Below are 25,799 nucleotides of genomic sequence, written 5' to 3'. Positions count from 1 at the left end.
CCTGATCCTAATGCTATTCCTATTTCACATGGAAACCATTCTAACCCTTCCACACAGGAGCTGCAGAGTGGGAAGTTTTAACAATGCAGGCAGCAACACATGGTGTTAACGTATTCCTGGCATCACAACAGCAGACTGACACAGCTCAGAGTCTCACTGTATCATCTCAAAATTAAAATGCTCTTTAATTGCCCATTTCACTGGTTCAGGTGCAACCAGTAGATTGCAGCAGGCAGCTCAGGCCGTGAACTACTGATCAATTCCTGGCACTAATTCCTCCATCACAATAACAATGAGGGGGACTTTCTGACAGAGAATACACCCCTATCTCAGATCACTCTTCATTCACTGAGTCATTAGAGAGAGCAGGAGAATGGGAGATAAACCTAACACAAAGTACCTCAGGAGCTGAGGCCCGAGGGTCTACAGGAATCCTGCAGCTGCCAGCGAGGAGAGGACTGGGCACCGACTCCGGGTACACGCAATACATCAAAAACAAACATGGGCTAGCTCACAGAGATGGCTGCAGCCTGGTACCTGGGGGAGGGGGAAAAGAGAGAGAGAGAGATGGGTGAGTGGAGGGGAGCATGAGTGGTAACAGAGAGAGAGAAAAAAAAAGAGACAAAAAAAAGAGAGAGAGAGAGAAAGAGAGAGAGAAAGAGAGAGAGAGAAAGAGAGAGAGAGAAAGAGAGAGAGAGAAAAAGAGAGAAAGAGAAAGAGAGAGAGAGAAAAAGAGAGAAAAAGAGAGAGAGAAAGAGAGAGAGAGAAAGAGAGAGAGAGAAAGAGAGAGAGAGAGAGAGAAAGAGAGAGAGAGAAAAAGAGAGAAAAAGAGAGAAAAAGAGAGAGAGAGAAAGAGAGAGAGAGAAAGAGAGAGAGAGAAAGAGAGAGAAAGAAAGAGAGAGAGAGAGAAAGAGAGAGAGAAAGAGAGAGAGAAAGAGAGAGAGAAAGAGAGAGAGAGAGAAAGAGAGAGAGAAAGAGAGAGAGAAAGAGAGAGAGAAAGAGAGAGAGAAAGAGAGAGAGAAAGAGAGAGAGAAAGAGAGAAAGAGAGAAAGAAAGAGAAAGAGAGGAAGAGAGGAAGAGAGGAAGAGAGGAAGAGAAAAAAAGAAAAAAAAGAAAACGAGAGAAAGAGAGAGAAAGAGAGAGAGTGAGAAAGAGAGAGAGTGAGAAAGAGAGAGAGTGAGAAAGAGAGAGAGTGAGAAAGAGAGAGAGTGAGAAAGAGAGAGAGTGAGAAAGAGAGAGAGTGAGAAAGAGAGAGAGTGAGAAAGAGAGAGAGTGAGAAAGAGAGAGAGTGAGAAAGAGAGAGAGTGAGAAAAAGAGAGAGAGAAAGAGAGAAAGGGAGAGAGAAAGAAAGAGAGAAAAAGAGAGAGAGAAAGAGAGAGAGAAAAGAGAGAGAGAAAAAAGAGAGAGAGAAAGAGAGAGAGAAAAAGAGAGAGAATGAGAGAGAGAGAGAGAAAGAGAGAAAGAAAAAGAGAGAAAGAAAAAGAGAGAAAGAAAAAGAGAGAAAGAAAAAGAGAGAGAAAAAGAGAGAGAAAGAAAAACAAAGTGGACGGCCTGCATCGCTGGGTGTACTGCTATTGAAAATGGCATTGTGTGTTGTTCCCATTTGACCTTAGCACATCCACATGTATCAGCAGCGGAAGTCTGCAATCTAGGATCATGAAAGGATCAGTGTTTAACAGCTTGTTGCCTCTGGCTGAAAACTACACTCTCCGTCTCAGTGTCTTCACACTGAACCCCCAGTGAGGTGGGCCTCAATGTGTTTATCCACATCACACTCACACACTGAACCAAGACTGCAGTGTGAGAAGTGTGAAACTAGAATTAATTTCTTCCCATCTCCCTGGTCCTCACAACTATCACTGAGATCAGGAAGATTTACTACAGCCTGAGATTTAACAGCTTACAACTCACAGACCAAAAAAACCAAAAACAAATTATTTACCATTCACCACTCACCAGGGACAACAGTGAAAACTTCTGGGACTATACCCAAAGAGACCTTGGAGTGCAGGTTCATAGCTCCTTGAAAGTGGAGTCGCAGGTAGATAGGATAATGAAGAAGGTGTTTGGTATGCTTTCCTTTATTGGTCAGAGTATTGAGTACAGGAGTTGGGAGGTCATGTTGCGGCTGTACAGGACATTGGTTAGGCCACTGCTGGAATATTGCGTGCAATTCTGGTTTCCCTGCTACAGGAAGGATGTTGGGAAATTTGAAAGGGTTTAGAAAAAGGTTTACAAGGATGTTGCCAGGGTTGGAGGGTTTGAGCTAAGGGAAAGCCTGAATAGGCTGGGACTGTTTTCCCTGGAGCGTCGGAGGCTGAGGGGTGACCTTACAGAAGTTTATAAAATCATGTGGATAGGATAAATAGGCACAGTCTTTTCCTTGGGGTGGGGGAATCTAAAAGTAGACGACATAGGTTTAGGGTGAGAGGGGAATAATATAAAAGAGACCTAAGGGGCAACTTTTTCACTCAGAGGGTGGAGTGTGTATGGAATGAGCTGCCAGAGGAAGTGGTGGAGGCTGGTACAATTACAACATTTAAGAGGCATCTGGATGGGTATACGAATAGGAAGGGTTTAGAGGGATCTGGGCCAAGTGCTGGCAAATGGGATTAGATTAGGTTAGGATATCTGGTCGGCATGGATGAGTTGGACTGAAGGGTCTGTTTCTGTGCTGTACATCCCTATGGCCCAACGTCTCTATGCTCCAACAACACTGGTTCTACCAGGTCAAAGATTTCTTGGCATCGTACAGAGTCTACTGCTATTGGCCTCTTGTAACTCTTTAAAAAAAGGATACAATAGGCAGTTACTTCAGTCACGGGGAATATAATTGAGAGATTGGATCTATTATTCCACGTGTTGATCTACTCCAAGGGTAACATCATGCCCTGTCGCTTATAAAGCCCATGCATTCATGCTTTCGACACCAAGGTTATTCAGAGTGCAGGCACGTTTCTGTGGGTTAATGGGTGCTCATAGCGGGGTGGCACAGTGGTTAGCACTGCTGCCTCACAGCACCAGAGACCAAGGTTCAATTCCCGCCTCAGGCGACTGACTGTGTGGAGTTTGCACGTTCTCCCTGTGTCTGCGTGGGCTTCCTCCAGGTGCTCCGGTTTCCTCCCACAGTCCAAAGATGTGCGGGTCAGGTGAATTGGCCATGCTAAATTACCCATAGTGTTAGGTAAGGGGTATATGTAGGGGTGGGTTGCACTTCGGCGGGTTGGTGTGGACTTGTTGGGCCGAAGGGCCTGTTTCCACACTGTAAGTAATCTTAAAAAAAAATCCCTGGCTACCCCTCAACACAAGCTCTTTTGGGAAAAACACCATTTTACGTTGTGTCACATTAAGGCAATGTACACTTTGAGGACCCAGCATCTGCAGTTATACCTGACTGCCCTTTGACAAAGTAGATTAAACAGATTAGTCAATGTATCAAGATAAGATAAAAGAGAAGTAGGCCATTCAGCCCATCATTCTGTAGGCCATTCAGTCTGTTCCGCCACTCAGTGAGCATGTGGCTAATCTGATTATCTTCAAATTGCCTTTTCCCCATAATTCCCCCATTCCTCTCACTGATTAAACCTGTTTCTCTCAGCCTCCCATGTGATCAGTGACCCAGCCTCTGTAGTAAATTCACCAAAGATCCTCACACACCACCTTCCAAACCCATGACCACTTCCACCTGGAAGTACAAGGGCAGTAGGTTGATGGGAACACCAGGGAGGTGATGGCCTAGAGGTATTACCGCTGGACTGGTAATCCAGCCAGGCAAAAGTGAGGACTGCAGATGCTGGAAACCAGAGTTTAGATCAGAGTGTGGTGCTGAAAAAGCACAGCAGGTCAGGCAGTATCTGAGGAGCAGGAAAATCGACATTTCGGGCAAAAGCCAGGTAATGTTCTCATGACCTGGGTTTGAATCTCACTATTGCAGATGGTGAAATTTGAACTCAAGTTTTAAAAAATCTGGATTTAAGAGTCTAATGACGACCATGAATCCATTGTCGGAAAATCCCATCTGGGTCACTAATGTCCTTTAGGGAAGAAAACTGCCGTCCTTAACTGGCCGGGCCTACACATGACTCCAGACCTGCAGCAATGGGGTTGCCTCTCAACTGCCCTCTGGGCAATTAGAGATGGATAATAAACCCTGGCCTAGCCAGTGACACCCTTATCTCATGAATGATTCTTTTTAAAAACTGTGCAAAATCCCCTCCAAGCCCCTCACCATCGTGACTTGGAAATATATCGCTGTTCCTTCAATGTCACTGGGTCAGGATCCTGGAATTCCCTCCCTAAGGCCATTGTGGGTCAACCCACAGCACATGGACTGCAGCGGTTCCAGAAGGAAGCTCACCCCCACCTTCTCAAGGGGCAACTAGGGATGGGCAATAAATACTGGACTCCCACACTCCACGAGGGAATAAAATAAGAATTCCACAGATTCACAGTCCTCACAGAAGAAACTCCTCCTCATCCCTGACCTAATTGGGTCACCACGTATTTCCTCTGGTCTTCAACCCACCCACAAGGGGGATAGGAACTGGCCCCATTGACCCTGCCCAGCCCACGGACTATCCTGTCTGTTTCAATACAGTCGCCTCCCATTCTTCTAAACCCCAATGAGTACAGGCCTGGCCCGCTCAACCTCTCCTCCTAATGCAGTCCCTCCATTCTCAGGGATTAGCCGAGTGAACCTTCTCAATGCAGGTCTCATTCCTCACGTAGTGGATTAACTGTTCAGTATTCCCGCTGTGATCTGACTGGCCTTTGTGTAGTTTAGCAAGACACCCCTATTTTTAAACTCCATTCCCTTTGAATGGAAAGGCCAACATTCCACTTGCCTTCCCTATTACCCACTGAACTAGCTTTTTGTGATTTATGCACAAAATCCCTCTGTTTGCACTTTCTGCAGTCTTTCTCCACTGAAATAATATGCAGCTCCTCTCTTCTTCCTGTCAAAGTGCATTACCATAAGACCATAAAATATAGGAGTGGAAGTAAGGCCATTCAGCCCATCGAGTCCACTCCGCCATTCAATCATGGCTGATGGGCATTTCAACTCCACTTATCCGCATTCTCCCCTTAGCCCTTAGATTCTTGATGTCACAAGGAATTATCAATCTCTGCCTTGAAGACATTTAGCGTCCCGGCCTCCACAGCACTCTGCGGCAATGAATTCCACAGGCCCACCACTCTCTGGCTGAAGAAATGTCCCCGCATTTCTGTTCTGAATTGACCCCCTCTAATTCTAAGGCTGTGTCCATGGGTCCTAGTCTCCTCGCCTAACGGAAACAATTTCCTAGCGTCCACCCTTTCCAAGCCATGTATTATCTTGTAAGTTTCTATTAAGTCTCCCCTTAATCTTCTAAACTCCAATGAATACAATCCCAGGATCCTCAGCCGTTCCTCATATGTTAGACCAACCATTCCAGGGATCATACGTGTGAATCTCCGCTGGACACGTTCCAGTGCCAGTATGTCCTTCCTGAGGTGTGGGGACCAAAACTGGACACAGTACTCCAAATGGGGCCTAACCAGAGCTTTATAACATCTCAGTAGCACAATGGTGCTTTTATATTCCAACCCTCTTGAGATAAATGACAACATTGCATTCGCTTTCGTAATCACGAACTCAACCTGCATGTTTACCTTTAGAGAATCCTCGACGAGCACTCCCAGATCCCTTTGTACTTTGTACCTCAGAGTTTTCCAATGTTACGTGCCATCTGTAAAGTTTTTGTTCATTCCCTTAACCTGTCTGTCTCCCTCTGCAGACTCTGTGTCTCATCCTCACAACTTGACTCCCCACCCCACCCTTTATGTGTCATCCACAAACATTGCCCCTGCACATTCTCTCACCTCATCCAAGTCTTTAATATCCATTGAAAATAATGGAGTCCCCAACCTGATCCCTGTGACACTCCGTTAGTTATAGGCTACCACCCTGAAATATAAGGAACAGGAGTAGGCCATTCGGCCCTTCAAGTCTGCCCCGCCATTCAATACGATCATGGCTGATCATCATGACAGTGTCCTGTCCCTGCTTTCTGCCCAATACCCTTTGGTCTCTTTAGTTTGTGAACTATAATTAACTTCTTCTTGAAAACACACCATTTGGTCTCAGCCACTTCCTGTGTCAGGGAATTCCTGAAGACATTCCTCCTCATTTCCGTACCTCCCGTGTATCTTTAGACTGTGACCCCCTCCCCGGTTCTGGCCTCTGTGGTCATCAGGAATATCCTTCCTGTCCAGTCTAGTCCTGCTGGAAATATATAGGTTCCTATGAGATTTCCCACCCCATCCGTGGAGAATCTAGTGTGCAGAGGAACAGCCATCACTTTAAAACGCAACCCAGAGAATGTAACAGAGCCATCTGCTTCCAGGGAGGCTGTGCATTTGGTGTACAGCACCAACAGATTAGATTACATACAGTCACTACTGACCTGTTAGCTCCACTCAGTCTAATCATATCAACATCAGGAGGTGTGTGTGTGTGTGTGTGTGTGTGTGGGGGGGGGGGGGCTAGGAAAGAAAGTTAAAAATAAAATCAGGATTCTTAGAAAAATACCAAAAATTGAAGGTGTGCACTTGCATCTGCACAGAAGATTATAATCACATTATGGGGTTAGAGTGGAGATTAGAAATTGGGTTCAAGTTAAACAGTGCTCCGTTGTGTAGGAGGCTGTCACGTCCCAGATCATGGAAAGGCCTCATTGTTCTTTATTTAATTTTGATCTGTCAGAGCTCAAAACAAGCACCTTCAAAACAGCCAGCCTTTCAAAACCACAGCAGCAAGGAGCGAGGGAGGGAGGGAGGGAGATTGTGGGCGTGCGCGCACACAATCACACATATGCGCATACACACAAGGTACATATACACACACAAGGTGCACACATGTACAGGCACGCACACGCACACACAAGATGGACACACACACACACACACACAGGCACACACACATATCATTGATTAGATTACTTAGTGTGGAAACAGGCCCTTCGGCCCAACGAGTCCACACCGACCCACCACCCACCACCCACCACCCTACATTTACCCCTTTACCTAACACTACAGGCAATTTCCCACGGCCAATTCACCTAACCTGCACATATTTGGACTGTGGGAAGAAACCAGAGCACCCGGAGGAAACCCACGCAGACACGGGGAGAATGTGCAAACTCCACACAGGCAGTCGGCTGAGTCAGGAATTGAACCCGGGTTTCTAGCGCTGTGAGACAGCGGTGCTAACCACTGTGCCACCATGCCGCCCGGTGCACTGGTGCACACACACAAGGCTCACACACACACTCACAAACTCACATGCTAACATGCACTCTCACATACATATGCATGTGTACACATTCACCACACACAAACTCACAGGTTCGCATATGCTCTCTCTCTCTCACACACACACACACACACACACACACACACACACACAGCCAGTCCCGTGTCACATAGAGGAGGTCCACAGGGTGTGTTAACCCAGTACAACTGAGCTCTGTGAAGGAAGTGGTAAATGCTGGTTGTGGTTGTTGGAAGTCAGTCAGCTCAGCTTCAGGACATCTCTGCAGGAGTCCCTCAGGGTAGTGTACAAGGCCCAACCATCTTCAGCTGCTTCATCAAAGACTTTCCCTCCATCATAAGGTCAGAAATACACAATCCTCAGTGAACATGCCTGATACTCTGTACTGTTCGTGACTCCCCAGATACTGAAGCAGTTCCTCTCCAACTGCAGCAAGACCTGGGCCTGAACAATATCTAGGCTTGGCCTGATAACTGGCAAAAAAAGTGTCACATTTGGCCCCAGCAATGACCATCTCCAACAAGAGAGAATCCAACCATCACCCCCTGACATTCAGTGGGATTGCCAACACTGAATGCCACCTCCACTATCAACATCCTGGAGATTATATTGATGATGAACTGAACTGGACTGAGTACATAAACACACTGACTACAAAAGCAGCTCAGAGGCTAGAAATACTGTAGCAAGTGACTCCCCAAAGCCTGTCCACCATCTACAAGGCCCAAGCCAGGAGCGTGATGGAATATTTCCCACTTGCCCTGAGTGGGGGCAGCTCCAATAACATTCAAGACGCTTGACACCATCCAGGACAAAGCAGCCCCCAGCGCCACATCCACAAACATCCCCTCCCTCCCCCACCGACGCTCAGTAACAGCAGTGTGTACCATCCCCTCCCTCCCCCACCCACCCCTCAGTAACAGCAGTGTGTACCATCCCCTCCCTCCCTCCTACCGACGCTCAGTAACAGCAGTGTGTACCATCCCCTCCCTCCCTCCTACCGACGCTCAGTAACAGCAGTGTGTACCATCCCCTCCCTCCCTCCTACCGACGCTCAGTAACAGCAGTGTGTACCATCCCCTCCCTCCCCCATCGAAGCTCAGTAACAGCAGTGTGTACCATCCCCTCCCTCCCCCACCGACGCTAAGTAACAGCAGTGTGTACCATCCCCTCCATCCCCCCACCGACGCTCAGTAGCAGCAGTGTGTACCATCCCCTCCCTCCCCCACCCACCCCTCAGTAACAGCAGTGTGTACCATCCCCTCCCTCCCTCCACCGACTCAGTAGCAGCAGTGTGTACCATCCCCTCCCTCCCCCACCCACCCCTCAGTAACAGCAGTGTGTACCATCCCCTCCCTCCCCCCACCGACGCTCAGTAACAGCAGTGTGTACCATCCCCTCCCTCCCCCATCGAAGCTCAGTAACAGCAGAGTGTACCATCCCCTCCCTCCCCCACCGACGCTAAGTAACAGCAGTGTGTACCATCCCCTCCCTCCCCCATCGAAGCTCAGTAACAGCAGAGTGTACCATCCCCTCCCTCCCCCACCGACGCTAAGTAACAGCAGTGTGTACCATCCCCTCCATCCCCCCACCGATGCTCAGTAGCAGCAGTGTGTACCATCCCCTCCCTCCCCCACCCACCCCTCAGTAACAGCAGTGTGTACCATCCCCTCCCTCCCTCCACCGACTCAGTAGCAGCAGTGTGTACCATCCCCTCCCTCCCCCACCCACCCCTCAGTAACAGCAGTGTGTACCATCCCCTCCCTCCCTTACCCAACCCCCCTCAGTAACAGCAGTGTGTACCATCCCCTCCCTCCCTCCCCCGACGCTCAGTAACAGCAGTGTGTACCATCCCCTCCCTACCCCCCATGACGCTCAGTAACAGCAGTGTGTACTATCCCCTCCCTCCCCCACCGACGCTCAGTAACAGCAGTGTGTACCATCCCCTCCCTCCCTCCTACCGACGCTCAGTAACAGCAGTGTGTACCATCCCCTCCCTCCACCACCGACGCTCAGTAACAGCAGTGTGTACCATCCCCTCCCTCCACCGTTCCTTCAGTGTCGCTGGGTCAGAATCCTGGAACTCTCTTCCTAAGGGCCTTGTGGAAGGCCCTGCAGCAGCCCAGACTCTGTTCCAACCTGACCCCAGACTCCCTGACCGAACCCCTGCACAATGAGACTCGTGTAGCCCCAGGTCAAAACCACAGTCTCTCTCTCTCTCTCTGAGAAAGTGAGTCGTACTCACCGAGATATGACCAACAACATTCCCTCTGAACACATTCCTGGATTTAGGAGACTCCCCTCCCCAGGTCCCTGTCATCCAAATACACGGAGGAGTGCAGGCAGGGAGTCACCTGGCCGCAGGGTCTGGAGCTCGAGCCCGGAAACAGAATCCTCGAACCAGAGTAGGCAGCAGCCAAGGAGCAGGAGAGTCGGCGTTTCCAGCATAAGTTCTTCATCAGGAATGAAGATAAAGATGATATTCCTGATGAAGAGATTTTGCATGAAATGTCGACTCTCTTGCTCCTCGGATGCTGCCTGGCCTGCTGTGCTTTTCCAGCACCACATGTTTGACTCTGATCTCCATCAAGTGCAGTCCTCGCTTTCCCCCTAGAACAGGGCCTAGCAGGCCCTCCAGCCTGTTTCGCCATTGAATGGCTGACCTGAGGCCTGACTCCACATAGCGGCACGGTGGCACAGTGGTTAGCACTGCTGCCTCACAGCACCAGGGACCTGGGTTCAATTCCCGCCTCAGGCGACTGACTGTGTGGAGTTTGCACGTTCTCCCCGTGTCTGCGTGGGTTTCCTCCGGGTGCTCCGGTTTCCTCCCACAGTCCAAAGATGTGCGGGTCAGGTGAACTGGCCGTGCTAAATTGCCTGTAGTGTTAGGTAAGGGGTATATGTAGGGGTATGGGTGGGTTACGCTTCGGCGGGTCAGTGTGGACTTGTTGGGCCGAAGGGCCTGTTTCCACACTGTAAGTAATCTAATCTAACTGCCTCCTGCCTCTCTCCCTTAAAACCCTCACAGGACACCGGCTGAGAGCTTCCCCTTTCTCAGGTACACACTGATACCTCATCACCCCCCCGACAAAACACCCACAACCATTTGAATCCTGAGCTAAAGGCCCAACGGGAGGAGGGGTTTACTTTATGCAGTAAGTTCCAGAATCTCCTCAGAAACAGCGTTGTGAGGCAGATCCAAATCAGGGCTTTGAGTGATGACATGGACCATTGTGTTGAAGTTCTGGGTAGGTGGGGAGCGGGCCTCCATCCAACACCAACACAGTGGGCTGAGTGGCCTCCCTGCTGCATTATCAACATGACCCTACATTCCTAGTCTTACCCACGCTTACTCATAACCAGCACAAGATTAGCACATTCGACTAAACAAGCCCCAAAGTTCACTGAAAAGGAGCTGTTTATAAATCCTCAAACCGACGTGATGTTAATTGTGACAGGATTCCTCACAGATCTTGTGCTGACCTGTGCCAGGCCGGGAAACGGAATAATTAGTCAAATTGAAGAATTGTGGCAGGAATTGTTAGCAGCTCCTGCGTTGGGGCAGAGATTAATGCCAGGTCTGGCTCAGCGCAGTATAATTAACCAGCACCTTTATATAAAATGATGAATTCTGGTCTCAAGCTCAGCAGAGAACTCCTGTCTGAAGTTACACACAGACTTTAACCTGGATCGAAATCTACCCTCCACCACCTCCCAAACAACAACGGTTACATTCAAATTCATCTTAGAAAACGGTTCAGTTTCCCAGCCGTCCTGAGTCTGGAGGGGTTAAAGTGTCACACCATCAGACCATTCCAGCTGCTGGGATCTGACACTGGAGGGATTCGGCATCCTGCTCATTACAGTCTCGCGGAGCCTCATTTGTTACACCCTCTGTTTCCGTCACCATCTCTGGGTCTGGGTCTGGGTCTCACCCTGTCGCTCTGCCCCTGTCCCACTCCCCTCCCCCATTCCCTCTCTCCCTGTCCCTCTCTCCCCCAGCCCACACTCCCCCTGTCGCTCTCTTCTACTCGAACCCCTCTCACCCCTGACCCCGTCTCCCCCTCCCTCAGTCCCCCTCTGCTTCTGTCCCCCTTCCCCAACACACTCACTCACTCTCTCTCTCTCTTTCTCTCTCTCCCCCCCCCCGAGGCATGTACACTGTCCCCCTCTCCACCCGTCCCGAGGTGTGTACACTGTCCCCCTCCCCTGAGGCGTGTAGACTGTCTCCCTCTCCCCCTGTCTCCCTCCCCCTGAGGCAAGTACACTGTCCCCCTGTCTCCCTCCCCATGAGGAGTGTACACTGTCCCCCTGTCCCCCTCCCCCTGAGGCATGTACACTGTCCTCCTGCCCCCCTCCCCCTGAGGAGTGTGCACTGTCGTCCTGACCCCTCCCCGAGGCATGTACACTGTCCCCTTCCCCCTGAGGCATGTACATTGTCACCCTCAGGAGTGTACACTGCCCCCACCCCCTGAGGCATGTACACTGTCCCCCTGACCCCCTCCCCCTGAGGCATGTACACTGTCCCCCTGACCCCCTCCCCCTGAGCCGTGTACACTGTCCCCTCCCCGAGGCGTGTACAATGTCCCCCTGTCCCCCTCCCCCTCAGGCGTGTACACTGTCCCCTATCCCCTCCCCCTGAGGCATGTACACTGTCCCCCTGACATTGCCCCCTGTGGCGTGTACACTGTCCCCATGTCCCCCTCCCCCTGAGGCGTGTACACTGTCCCCATGTCCCCCTCCCCCTGAGGCGTGTACACTGTCCCCATGTCCCCCTCCCCCTGAGGCATGTACACTGTCCCCATGTCCCCCTCCCCCTGAGGCATGTACACTGTCCCCCTCCCCCTGAAGAGTGTACACTGTCCCCATGTCCCCCTCCCCCTGAGGAGTGTACACTGTCCCCCTCCCCCTGTGGCGTGTACACTGTCTCCCTCACCCTGAAGAGTGTACACTGTCCCCCTCCCCCTGAGGCATGTCCACTGTTCCCCTGTCCCCCTCCCCCTGAGGAGTGTACACTGTCCCCCTCCCCCTGAGGCGTGTCCACTGTTCCCCTGTCCCCCTCCGCCTGAGGCGTGTACACTGTCCCCCTGTCACCCTCCCCATGAGGCGTGTACACTGTCCCCCTGACCCCTTCCACTGAGGCGTCAACACTGTTTCCTTCTCCCCTCTGTCCCCCTTCCCCGAGGCGTGTACACTGTTCCCCTGTCACCCTCCCCATGAGGCGTGTACACTGTCCCCCGACCCCTCCCCCTGAGGCGTGTACACTGTCCCCAGACCCCTCCCCCTGAGGCGTGTACACTGTCCCCATGTCCCCCTCCCCCTGTGGCATGTACACTGTCCCCATGTCCTCCTTCCCCTGAGGAGTGTACCCTGTGCCCCCTCCCCCTGAGGAGTGTACCCTGTGCCCCCTCCGCCTCCCCTGAGGCGTGTACCCTGTCCCTCTGTCCACCTCCCCCTCAGGCGTGTACACTATCCCCTGTCCCCCTGAGTCGTGTACACTCGCCCTGTGCCCCTCCCCCGAGGCGTGTACACTGTCCCCCGTCCCCCTGAGGCGTGTACACTGTCCCCCACCCCCTGAGGCGTATACACTGTCCCCCTGTCCCCCTCCCCCTCAGGCGTGTACACTGTCCCCCTGTGCCCCTCCCCCTGAGGAGTATACACAGTCCCCCTGAGGAGTGCACACTGTTCCCCCTCCGTCTCCCCCTGAGGTGTGTACACTGTCTCCCTCTCCCTGAAGCGTGTACACTGTCCCCATGTCCCCCTCCCCCTGAGGTGTGTACACTGTCCCCCTCTCGCTGAGGCGTGTACATTGTCCCTCTCCCCCTGAGGCGTGTACACTGTTCCCCTGTCCCCCTCCCCCTGAGGCATGTACTCTGTCCCCCTCCCCCGAGGCATGTACACTTTCCACCCTGTCCCCCTCCCCCTGAGGCGTGTACACTGTCCCCCGTCACCCTTCCCCTGAGGCGTGTACACTTTCCACCCTGTCCCCCTCCCCCTGAGGCGTGTACACTTTCCACCCTGTCCCCCTCCCCCTGAGGCGTGTACACTTTCCACCCTGTCCCCCTCCCCCTGAGGCGTGTACACTTTCCACCCTGTCCCCCTCCCCCTGAGGAGCCTACACTGTCCCCCTCCCCCTGAGGCGAGTACACTGTCCCCCTGTCTCCCTCCCCCTGAGGAGCGTACACTGTCCTCCTCCCCCTGAGACGTGTACACTGTCTCCCTCCCCCTGAGGCGTGTACACTGTCCCCCTGTCCCCCTCCCCCTGAGGAGCCTACACTGTTCCCCTGTCCCCCTCCCCCCGAGGCGTGCACTCTGTCCCCCTCCCCCTCAGGATTATATACGGTCCCCCTGAGGTGTGTACACTGTCTCCCTCCCCCTGAGGCGTGTACACTGTCCCCCTGTCCCCCTCCCCCTGAGGAGCCTACACTGTTCCCCTGTCCCCCTCCCCCCGAGGCGTGTACTCTGTCCCCCTCCCCCTGAGGATTATATACGGTCCCCCTGAGGTGTGTACACTGTCTCCCTCCCCCTGAAGCGTGTACACTGTCCCCATGTCCCCGTCCCCCTGAGGCGTGTACACTGTCCCCCTCCCCCTGAGGCGTGTACACTGTCCCCCTCCCCCTGAGGCGTGTACACTGTCCCCATGTCCCCGTCCCCCTGAGGCGTGTACACTGTCCCCCTCCCCCTGAGGCGTGTACACTGTCCCCATGTCCCCGTCCCCCTGAGGCGTGTACACTGTCCCCCTCCCCCTGAGGCGTGTACACTGTCCCCCTGTCCCCCTCCCCCTGAGGAGCGTACACTGTCCCCCTGTCCCCCTCCCCCTGAGGAGCGTACACTGTCCCCCTGTCCCCCTCCCCCTGAGGAGCGTACACTGTCCCCCTGTCCCCCTCCCCCTGAGGAGCGTACACTGTCCCCCTGTCCCCCTCCCCCTGAGGAGCGTACACTGTCCCCCTGTCCCCGAGGCATATACACTGTCCCCCTGTGCACCTCCCCCTGAGGAGTGTACACTGTCCCCCTCTCCCCGAGGCGTGTACTCTGTCCCCCTCCCCCTGAGGCGTGTACACTGTTCACCCATCCCTCTCCCCCTGAGGCGTGTACACTGTCCCCCCCGGCCCCCCCCCCCCGAGGGGTGTACTCTGTCCCCCTCCCCCTGAGGCGTGTACACTGTCCCCCTCCCCCTGAGGCGTGTACACTGTCCCCCTGAGGGGTGTACACTGTCCCCCTCCCCCTGAGACATGTACTCTGTCCCCCTCCCCCTGAGGCGTGTACACTGTCCCCCTCCCCCTGAGGCGTGTACACTGTCCCCCTGAGACGTGTACTCTGTCCCCCTCCCCCTGAGGCGTGTACACTGTCCCCCTGAGACGTGTACACTGTACCCCGAGGCGTGTACACTGTACCCCTCCCCCTGAGGTGTGTACACTGTCCCCCTGAGACGTGTACTCTGTCCCCCTCCCCCTGAGGCGTGTACACTGTCCCCCTGAGACGTGTACACTGTACCCCGAGGCGTGTACACTGTACCCCTCCCCCTGAGGCGTGTACACTGTCCCCCTGAGGGGTGTACTCTGTCCCCCTGAGGGGTGTACTCTGTCCCCCTGAGGGGTGTACTCTGTCCCCCTCCCCCTGAGGGGTGTACACTGTCCCCCTCCCCCGAGGCATGTACACTTTCCACCCTGTCCCCCTCCCCCTGAGGCGTGTACACTGTCGCCCGTCACCCTCCCCCTGAGGCGTGTACACTGTCCCCCTCCCCCTGAGGCGTGTACACTGTCCCCCTGAGGGGTGTACACTGTCCCCCTCCCCCTGAGACATGTACTCTGTCCCCCTCCCCCTGAGGCGTGTACACTGTCCCCCTCCCCCTGAGGCGTGTACACTGTCCCCCTGAGACGTGTACTCTGTCCCCCTCCCCCTGAGGCGTGTACACTGTCCCCCTGAGACGTGTACACTGTCCCCCTCCCCCTGAGGCGTGTACACTGTCCCCCTGAGACGTGTACACTGTACCCCGAGGCGTGTACACTGTACCCCTCCCCCTGAGGTGTGTACACTGTCCCCCTGAGACGTGTACTCTGTCCCCCTCCCCCTGAGGCGTGTACACTGTCCCCCTGAGACGTGTACACTGTACCCCGAGGCGTGTACACTGTACCCCTCCCCCTGAGGCGTGTACACTGTCCCCCTGAGGGGTGTACTCTGTCCCCCTGAGGGGTGTACTCTGTCCCCCTGAGGGGTGTACTCTGTCCCCCTCCCCCTGAGGCGTGTACACTGTCCCCCTGAGACGTGTACACTGTACCCCGAGGCGTGTACACTGTACCCCTCCCCCTGAGGCGTGTACACTGTCCCCCTGAGGGGTGTACTCTGTCCCCCTCCCCCTGAGGGGTGTACACTGTCCCCCTCCCCCGAGGCATGTACACTTTCCACCCTGTCCCCCTCCCCCTGAGGCGTGTACACTGTCGCCCGTCACCCTCCCCCTGAGGCGTGTACACTTTCCACCCTGTCCCCCTCCCCCTGAGGCGTGTACACTTTCCACCCTGTCCCCCTCCCCCTGAGGAGCCTACACTGTCCCCCTCCCCCTGAGGCGAGTACACTGTCCCCCTGTCTCCCTCCCCCTGAGGAGCGTACACTGTCCTCCTCCCCCTGAGACGTGTACACTGTCTCCCTCCCCCTGAGGCGTGTACACTGTCCCCCTGTCCCCCTCCCCCTGAGGAGCCTACACTGTTCCCCTGTCCCCCTCCCCCCGAGGCGTGCACTCTGTCCCCCTCCCCCTCAGGATTATATACGGTCCCCCTGAGGTGTGTACACTGTCTCCCTCCCCCTGAGGCGTGTACACTGTCCCCCTGTCCCCCTCCCCCTGAGGAGCCTACACTGTTCCCCTGTCCCCCTCCCCCCGAGGCGTGTACTCTGTCCCCCTCCCCCTGAGGATTATATACGGTCCCCCTGAGGTGTGTACACTGTCTCCCTCCCCCTGAAGCGTGTACACTGTCCCCATGTCCCCCTCCCCCTGAGGCGTGTACACTGTCCCCCTCCCCCTGAGGCGTGTACACTGTCCCCCTGTTCCCCCTCCCCCTGAGGAGCGTACACTGTCCCCCTGTCCCCCTCCCCCTGAGGAGCGTACACTGTCCCCCTGTCCCCCTCCCCCTGAGGAGCGTACACTGTCCCCCTGTCCCCGAGGCATATACACTGTCCCCCTGTGCACCTCCCCCTGAGGAGTGTACACTGTCCCCCTCTCCCCGAGACGTGTACTCTGTCCCCCTCCCCCTGAGGCGTGTACACTGTTCACCCATCCCTCTCCCCCTGAGGCGTGTACACTGTCCCCCCCGTCCCCCCCCCCCGAGGGGTGTACTCTGTCCCCCTCCCCCTGAGGCGTGTACACTGTCCCCCTGAGGGGTGTACACTGTCCCCCTCCCCCTGAGACATGTACTCTGTCCCCCTCCCCCTGAGTCGTGTACACTGTCCCCCTCCCCCTGAGGCGTGTACACTGTCCCCCTGAGACGTGTACTCTGTCCCCCTCCCCCTGAGGCGTGTACACTGTCCCCCTGAGACGTGTACTCTGTCCCCCTCCCCCTGAGACGTGTACACTGTACCCCGAGGCGTGTACACTGTCCCCCTCCCCCTGAGGTGTGTACACTGTCCCCCTGAGACGTGTACTCTGTCCCCCTCCCCCTGAGGCGTGTACACTGTCCCCCTGAGACGTGTACACTGTCCCCCTGAGACGTGTACACTGTCCCCCTGAGACGTGTACACTGTCCCCCTCCCCCTGAGGCGTGTACACTGTCCCCCTGAGGGGTGTACTCTGTCCCCCTCCCCCTGAGGGGTGTACACTGTCCCCCTCCCCCTGAGGGGTGTACACTGTGCCCTTGGTGTCCCTCCCATGTAAAGGCCTCTCAGAGCAAGCCTCCTGGAGTGTGCCCCCATCATCCCTCCCCCTGGGGTAGGTGCAGGGAGGCGGGGTGGGGGGGTGGGGAGGGGTGTGGGTAGCCTGGGCAAACAGCTCCTTACCTGAACGGCTCGACTGAAGAAAACCCCAGCGTCTGAAGCCAGTTTCTTGACGTTGAAATCCATGGCTGCTGCTGCCTGCCCCTGTCTCTCTCTGACACAGAAACTGAGCTAACAACAACTACATCCAAACCCTAGCAGCTTAACCCATCCATCTCAGCAGGTATCAGCAGGGACTGCCTCTTAAAGTGGAAATAGCCTTGGACAATCAGGCTCCCCAGCTGGCAGCCCCTTCCCTGGGTGAGGGGACAGGGCACCCAGTCTGACCCTGTATTTGAACCTCACAGGGGTCAAACCCCTGGCGAACGAGAGAGAGAGAGAAAAACACCACAGAAAATGCCCAATACTCCCCTCTGATCTCATCCACATTCTCAGCAATCAGCCAGACAGCCTCTTAAAAGGGCAACTCCATGTACCAGTCCCTCCTCCCTCTCTCTGTAACCTGACCCCATCCCCGGCTCAGGCAATGTGGCCAAGTTAGGAGGAGGGTCCCCTAAGGCCTGTTAAACGCCAGACCGTGTCAAAAAAACGCTGCAAAGCCTTGTGTTTTGTGATCTGTGATTGTCACAGAGGATTACAGCAACAACACAAATCACTGAAGTGGGGAGCTGCTCTGAGCTGGAAACTATAGTGTGCTGTAACTCACGGGGGGGCCCAAGGTGGTAACAGTACAGTGAGGCCTTCAGAATATCACCTATAGCTCCCCAAGGTCAGGCCGGTCCCAAAACATTAACCCTGTTTCTCCTCTATAATATCTTTTCCCTAGGGTGGGAGATTTCAAGACGGTGGGGGGTGGGGGAGGGGGTGCACATATTTTTAAGGTGAGAGGACAGAGGTTTTAAAAAGACATGAGGGGCAATTTTTTTTACAAAGACAGTAATTCACGTGTGAAATGAACTTCATGAGGGAGTGGTGGATGTGGGCTCAGTTACAACATTTAAAACACGTTTTGGATACGTACATGAATTGGGAAAGGGTTTGGAGAGATATGGGCCAGGAGCAGGAAGGTGGGACTAGTTTAGTTTGGGATTATGGTCGGCATGGACTGGTTGGGCCGAAGGGTCTGTTCCTGTGCTGACAGACCTGCTGAGTTTCTCCAGCTTTCTCTGTTTGTTTCAGACTTCCGGCATTCGCAGAAATTTATCTTTATTATGTAATTATTACTGATTGTCACTCAAAACTCACCTGGTTCACTATTCCACTTACGGAAGGATATCTACCCTCCATGAGTCGACTATGTTTGCTGCTCACAATGTCGTCACTGGGGACACAAAGCGTGGACTGTGTGATCACTTCACTGGACACCCACGTTCTGCCCACGGTCCTTGAGCTTCCCATCACCTGCCACTTTCACAGCCCACCCCTGTACCCTGACCAGCCTCTCTGTCCCCTGTCCAGCCTCTCTGTCCCCTGACCAGCCTCTCTGTCCCCTGACTGGCTGCAGTGCTCCAGTGTAGCTCAGTGCAGGCTGGAAGAACAGCACCTCATTTTCCGCTTGGGGGACCCTGCAGCCTTTAGGACTCAATATTGAGTTCAACAACTTTAGGGTCTGAGCTCTCCCACTTCATTACGCCAACCCCCACACACCAGGCCATGTCATCACATGGTCTGCTACCACCAACTACCCACTGTCACCTGTCAATGGTCCCCAATTAGCAGCTATCGATTCTCCCAGGTTGATCTTTACCTGATCTATCGTGCTTCCTTCCTCTGGTCTGTATCTCCACCTATCATTTATTCCAACCCATCTCCCCCCCACCCCACCTTCAGCACTCATACCATTATCATCATTGGCTGGCCCTCACAGAGGAAGATGACTCTCTCCCCCTCCCAGGGTGAGTCTGTAGGCGGCAGTACAGACCGATGCAGCTACCGCGGACACTGTTATACTTGGGGTAGGTGGTGGTCATGGGAAGGGGGTCATGATTTGGAGGAAACAGTGTCGGACTGGGGTGGACAAAGTTAAAAATCACACAACACCAGGTTATAGTCCAACAGCTTTAATTGGAAGCACTAGCTTTCGGAGCGACACTCCTTCATCAGCTGGTTGTGGGATGTTGGTGTGGCAGTGCGCACCTTGCACTCTTTTCTCCCGGATTCCATTTTTACCCGAGAGCTAGTCTCAAGGTGCTCAACAACTTCCTGGATGGTGCTCCTCCACTTGGATTGTCTTGGGCCAGTGATTCCCAGGTGTCTGTAGGAATGCTGCACTTCCTCAGTGAGGCCTTGTGGGAATACCAACCACTTCCAATCAGTGCTGAAGCAGGGTCATTGGACCCAAAACATTCATTCTGCTTTCTCTTTCCATAGATACTGTCAGACCTGCTGAGTTTCTCCATCAATTTCTGTTCTTGTGTCTGACTTCCAGCATTCTCAGTTCTTTCCGTTATTCAAATTCTCTCGATTTCCAACAATTTACTCGGTGAGGGAATGGGATTGGATAATCTGAGTTGTTTCCTCTCTGGCCGAGAGAGATTCTGCTGACAACATCATGTGTCAGTGAAAGGTAACTTAGACTTTTAATGACCTGAATTTCTGTGGCACCTTCACCGAACAGTTAATACACTGATCAGTAAATTTTAAGAACCTTTTGGGAGATTGAAGGCAAGATGCAATTTTTATTAATTTTGGAGGCAATCAGCCATTTGTGCGGGTTCATATTTCATGGGTAGCTCCTTCACTTCAGGTTTTGCAAATGAACATTAACAACTGCAAAACTTCAATCACACACCATTATTTCTGTCTCAATTTCCAGCCCACTCTGTTAGTTACTGGTAAGTGTGATAGGAGAACCAATTCAATTCAGTAGAGTTCATAAAAACCAGCCAAAGATTATTTATCAAAGGAATTATTAAATCAAGTGATCTGGGTCAAAACTCGAGAATCCCCTCCCTAAGGGCATTGTGGGTCAACCCACAGCAGGTGGACTGTTCAAGAAGGCAGCTCACCACCAGCCCCCCCCACCCTCTCAAGGGGCAATTAGGGACGGGCAATAAATGCTGGGCCCAGCCAGTGACACTGCCATCCCACAAACTGAATAAATATATTTTTAAAAAGTGATCGATCCAAGTGATTCTTCCTCCTGACAAACACAACCTTTAATAAAGGTGTGCTCTGCCAACAAGACACTCTCCGAACCTATACACCGGCTTCACCTGCTTTTCAAATCCTGCGGTTGCGGCTGGCGAGAAAATTAAATTTATATAGCAACTTTCTGAAATGCCTCAAAGCATTTCCCGCTACCTTGGAGGCCTGGCTGGTACTGTCCCATAAGGAAAAGCACTGACCATCATACACGCTGCAAGGTGTAACAATCAACATTGTCCTCAATTACTCGCTAACAAGTGTCATTATCCACCTCAGAAATTCTGTCTCACTGGTCATGGATTCTATGGGTCCTTGTGTGGGTGGTGATCCTGCAGCCACATCTCTGACCACTCACTGGTAAGAGTTTCAGGGAAGCAGCATTGGCCCTTGACCTTGAGATAGCTAGCATTCCTTTCTCCAGTTTATTTTCCATCCTACCTCTTGCTGATGGGTCTTCTTACAGTGTGGAAACAGGCCCTTCGGCCCAACAAGTCCACACCGACCCGCCGAAGCATAACCCACCCATACCCTACATTTGCCCCTTACCTAACACTATGGACAATTTAGCATGGCCAATTCACCTGGCCCGCACATCTTTGGACTGTGGGAGGAAACCGGAGCACCCGGAGGAAACCCACGCAGACACTGGGAGAATGTGCAAACTCCACACAGTCAGTCGCCTGAGTCAGGAATTGAACCCGGGTCTCTGGCGCTGTGAGGCAGCAGTGCTAACCACTGTGCCACCGTGCCACCCACAAATTGTGCCCCTTCAAACAGGAACTTCCTCCAAGACAGTTTCATTTGAACGAGGGTCTCCCACGCATTGACATCTACGCTCCATTTCTTGAAGGAAGCCTTCAGAGAATCTTTGAAAACTCCTTTTGTCCTCCTCTCGTTCAATTGGCTTCCTTGAGCTTGGCAAAGACAATGTGCTTTGGTTGTGGGAACACAGGCACCCTAAGAACAAAGCTAGCCCAATGCAGTTGGTTTCGGATGACCATGGCCTTGACGCTGGTGCAGCTACTGGGTGCAACTAATGTCAGGAACCCGAACAATCCTTCTCTTCAATTTCATCGCAGTTTTCAAAATTTCAGTAACAAGACCTGGTCTTGGCTGGTGGATGTTAGCTCCCTTCTTAAACTACTACAGTCCTTGATATCTAAGAAAACCGACAATATTGTCAGGGAGGGAATTCCAGGATTCCAACCCAGTGACCGTGAAGGAACAGCGATATATTTCCAAGTCAGGTTGAAGGGGAACTTGCAGAGGGTGGTGTTCCCATGTATCGAGATGGATGTGGCCGTAGGTTTGGACGGTGCGGTCTGGGGAGGTTTGCGAGTTGCTGCAGTGAATAATTTGACAGAAGCATGTCTACAATATGTAAGCTCAGTTATTGTGTATGTTCAAGAGAAAAATTCAAAGATTTCTAGGAATGAAGGAGCTTAAAAGATCTGGGAAATGGTGTTGAGAGAAGTGACCAGCCATCACCTGGAATGGGAGCATAGGCTTGGGGGCTGAATGGCCAACCCCTTGTTTCAATGATTTTATTTTGATAGCATTCCTAACACTCCTTTAGCAGTATCTAAGGATAGGTGCATTGTTTCATGTCTATAATAGACAAGTCTCACTTTAATGTCTCATTTAAAGGACCACATCACTACCTTTGGATCTCTCCCTCAGCCCTGACCCTCCGACAGTGCCCACTCCCTCAACGCTCACCCTTCGACAGTGCCTGATCCCTCAGCACTGACCCTCTGACAGTGCCCGCTCCCTCAACACTGACCCTCCGACAGTGCCCGCTCCCTCAGCGCTCACCCTCCAACAGTGTCTGATCCCTCAGCACTGACCGTCCGACAATGTGGCACTCCCTCAGCACTGACCCTCCAACAGTGCGGTGCTCCCTCAGCGCTGACCCTCCGAGAGTGCGGCACTCCCTCAGCACTGACCCTCTGACAGTGCCACACTCCCTCAGCACTGACCTTCCGACAGCACAGCGCTCCTTCAGTACTGACCCTCCGACAGTGCCCACTCCCTCAGCCCTGACCCTCTGACAGTGCCCACTCCCTCAGCACTGACCCTCTGACAGTGCCCACTCCCTCAGCACTGACCCTCTGACAGTGCCCACTCCCTCAGCACTGACCCTCCGACAGGGCCCACTCCCTCAGCACTGACCCTTTCTTTTCCTGACAATCAGCAACAGGTTTCCTGGTCATCACTAATTGATTGAATTTAAATTGCACCCTCTGGGATCTGAACGCAGAGCCATGGAACATTACCTGGTTGCCTGGATTAATAGTCTCATAGCAATACCATTAGACCATCACCTGCCAATGTTAATGCCCCTTCCAGGTGGTCCATTCAACAGCTCAAATTATCCCCCATTGCCCCACCTCCCAAAGCTTCTCCCTTCCATCACCTCAACCCCTTTTACTGATGGGTGAGCCTTCAGTCTGCTCGGGAGGTGTCATCCAAACGTCACTGGGTTTTCTTCACTCAGAGAATGTGGAGTGACTCCCACTACAGCACCTGGTGAAAGTTGACTTCAATGTGGGGGAAGACAAACATCTGAAGTGAAAAAGCTTAGTTTAATTACAGCTATCTAACCACCAGTGATTGCTGTTAAAACCCCTTCGGGTTCACTAATGTCCTTTGGGAAAGGAAATCTTCCATCCCTACCTGGTCTGGCCTACACAAGACCCACAGCAATGAGACTAACACGTAACTGGGCAATGGGGAATAAATGCTGGCCCAATGGTTAACAAATGCTCCTGAGTTAATCTTGTGAACTCACCCTTTGACCTCCTGTGCTCTAAGGGGAACAATCCTGGGTGTTGAGTCCCTCTGTATAACTTTGTCCCTGTCTGTGCTGTTCTGTAAGTCTCCTGTGTCCCAACACGAGATGGAAGCATATCAAACTCGAGGGAGTTTGATGGGGTCAATGTTGGCAAGGTAATCAAAGGCAGGGGCAGTGTAGGATTAAAGGGTTGCTCAGTGGTTAGCACTGCTGCCTCACAGCGCCAGAGACCAGGGTTTCATTCCAGCCTGGGGTGACTGTGTGGAGTTTGCACATTCTCCCCGTGTCTGCATGAAATGGGGCAGGGAATTTAAAACACGGACACTGTTTCAGGACAAGGGGTTGACCCTCAGACTGAGATGAGGAGAAATTAATTGACTTTGAAGCTTGTGAATCTTTGTAGCTGTCTCCCTGAGAGGGCTGCTCCATCACTGAGGCAAGGATAGAGATATTTTTAGTTTCTCGGGGTATCGAGAGACAGAGGAACAAGCCAGATTGTGAAGCCCATGCTCACCATGGTGACGTTGAATGGCTGAGCAGGATTGACAGGCCGAATGATCGTCCTTCTCTCCTCACTGACAAAATTCCGTTCTTGCTTTCTGTCATCTCAATGTGACTCCTGCGACTGGGCGGCACGGTAGCTCAGTGGTTAGCACTGCTACCTCACGGTGCCAGGGACCAGGGTTCGACTGTCTGTGTGGAGTTTGCACATTCTCCCAGTGTCTGTGTGGGTTTCCTCCAGGTGCTCCGGTTCCTCCCACAGTCTAAAGATGTGCAGGTCAGGTGCATTGGCTATGCTAAATTGCCCGCAGTGTTAGGTGGATTAGTCATGGGTAAATGTAGGGGAATGGGTGGGTTGCTCTTCTCGGAGGGTTGGTGTGGACTTGTTGGGCCGAAGGGCCTGTTTCCACACTGTAGGGAATCTACTCTAATTCTGGGGTATAAGTCTTTCACAGAGTCTGCGAACCACCCCCAGGACTGTCCCTCTGAGTAATGTGAAGAAATCTTCGAGATTGGGCTAATTCTGTTCCTGATGAAGGGCTTATGCCCGAAACGTCGAATTTCCTGTTCCTCGGATGCTGCCTGACCTGCTGTGCTTTAACCAGCAACACATTTTCAGCTAATTCTGTCCATGTCTCTGTCCTGGGAGTAACTGGCTCCCTCTAGTGTTTGGGGCGGGTAGATCAACTTCATTCACCAAATCAAACCATCGATGGCTCTGAAACGCCAGGAGACCAGTTATCAATGTTATCAGAGGGACCCCTGGGTCATGCCCAGGGGTGTTACAAAGTATGCTTCTCTCCCGCGCTGAGTTAAGTTTTGAAATTGTAAAGAAAATATAGGGAGGCTAATGTACTCGAACTAGGGGGCATATATAATTTCAGTGACATCACACTGTAAACTTTCGCTATAAATTGTGTGTCTTACGATCTTATTCGCCACAACCACCTCCTGAAGGAGCAGGGCTCTGAAAGCTAGTGCTTCCAAATAAACCTGTTGGACTATAACCTGGTGTTGTGTGATTTTTTAACTCAAAGTAAGGGGGGAGAGATTTGGGACTGAGCTGAGGAGGAACTTCTTCACCCAAAAGGTTGTGAATCTGTGGGATTCCCCGCCCAGTGAAGCAGTTTGAGGTTACCTCGGTGAATGTTTTTAAGGCAAGTTAAAGGATTAAGGATTGTGGTGAGCAGCTGGGTAAGTAGAGCTGAGGCCATTGAAAGATCAGCCAGATGGTCTCCTCCTGTTCCTCATTCTTATGTTCTTATGTATAGTTGAACGCAGCATTGGTGGGTACTGTGTACAGTGTTGGTCCCCATATTTAAGGAAGGGAGCATATGCATTTCAGAGAAGGTCTACCCAGACTGAGACTTGATTCGAGTGATGCTGGAAAGGCACAGCAGGTCAGGCAGCATCCGAGGAGCAGGAAATTCGACGTTTCGGGCAAAAGCCCTTCATCAGGAATGCCCGAAACGCCGATTTTCCTGCTCCTCGGATGCTGCCTGACCTGCTGTGCTTTTCCAGCACCACTCTGATCTAGACTCTGGTTTCCAGCATCTGCAGTCCTTGTTTTTACCTACAGACTGAGACTTGCCATGGGCAGGTTGTCCTTATGCGGAGAGTTTGGACGGACTGGGCTTGTAGCCATTGGAGGTCAGGAGAGTAAGATCTGGGCAGGGTCATGAGGAGTGGATGCTGCCTCTTGTGGTAGAACCTAGAATTAGCAGTTGCTGTTAAAAATAAAGGTGTCGCTCCTTCAAGACAGTGATGAGGATTTTCTTCTCTCAGTGGGTCATGAGTCTTTGGAACTCTTTCTCAAAAGGCAGTGGTAACGGAGTCGTGGAATATTTTTAAGGCAGAGATGGTTTGATTCTTGCTAAGCAAAGCGGGGGGGTGTAGGCAGAATGTAGAGTATTCAGATCTACTTATTGAACAGCAGGGAAGATTCACAGGGTTGATTGGCCAACTCCAGCTTCCAACTTGTCGTATGTTCATATGTGTTGGCAGGTCAGAGATATCGCAGAAAAGTCATCAAAGCAGGTACAGTGTAGGATTAAAGGGTTGTTCAGTGGTTAGCACTGCTGCCTCATAGCACCAGGGACCTGGGGTTTGATTCCAGCCTCAGGC

At 52.8% G+C, this 25,799-nt stretch overlaps 1 protein-coding gene across 3 annotated transcripts in view; it reads right to left on the bottom strand.

The window, feature by feature from the left end:
* sh3glb2b (SH3-domain GRB2-like endophilin B2b) overlaps positions 1 to 17,674 on the bottom strand; it is a 120,812-nt gene extending 103,138 nt beyond the window's left edge. The window contains exon 1 of one of the 3 annotated variants that reach the window (XM_060841566.1): positions 17,297 to 17,674. In XM_060841566.1, coding sequence (XP_060697549.1) covers positions 17,297 to 17,359 — 63 coding nt within the window. In that variant the 5' untranslated portion in view covers positions 17,360 to 17,674. The remainder of the gene's footprint in view (positions 1 to 17,296) is intronic. The other 2 variants (XM_060841565.1, XM_060841567.1) reach the window with 2 other exon arrangements.
* Positions 17,675 to 25,799: the final 8,125 nt, after the last annotated feature.

Source organism: Hemiscyllium ocellatum, chromosome 21 (assembly GCF_020745735.1).
Source record: "Hemiscyllium ocellatum isolate sHemOce1 chromosome 21, sHemOce1.pat.X.cur, whole genome shotgun sequence".
Taxonomy (NCBI): Eukaryota; Metazoa; Chordata; class Chondrichthyes; order Orectolobiformes; family Hemiscylliidae; genus Hemiscyllium; species Hemiscyllium ocellatum.
The sequence above is the reverse complement of the archived record's forward strand: the minus strand, read 5'-3'. Positions and strand labels throughout refer to the sequence as shown.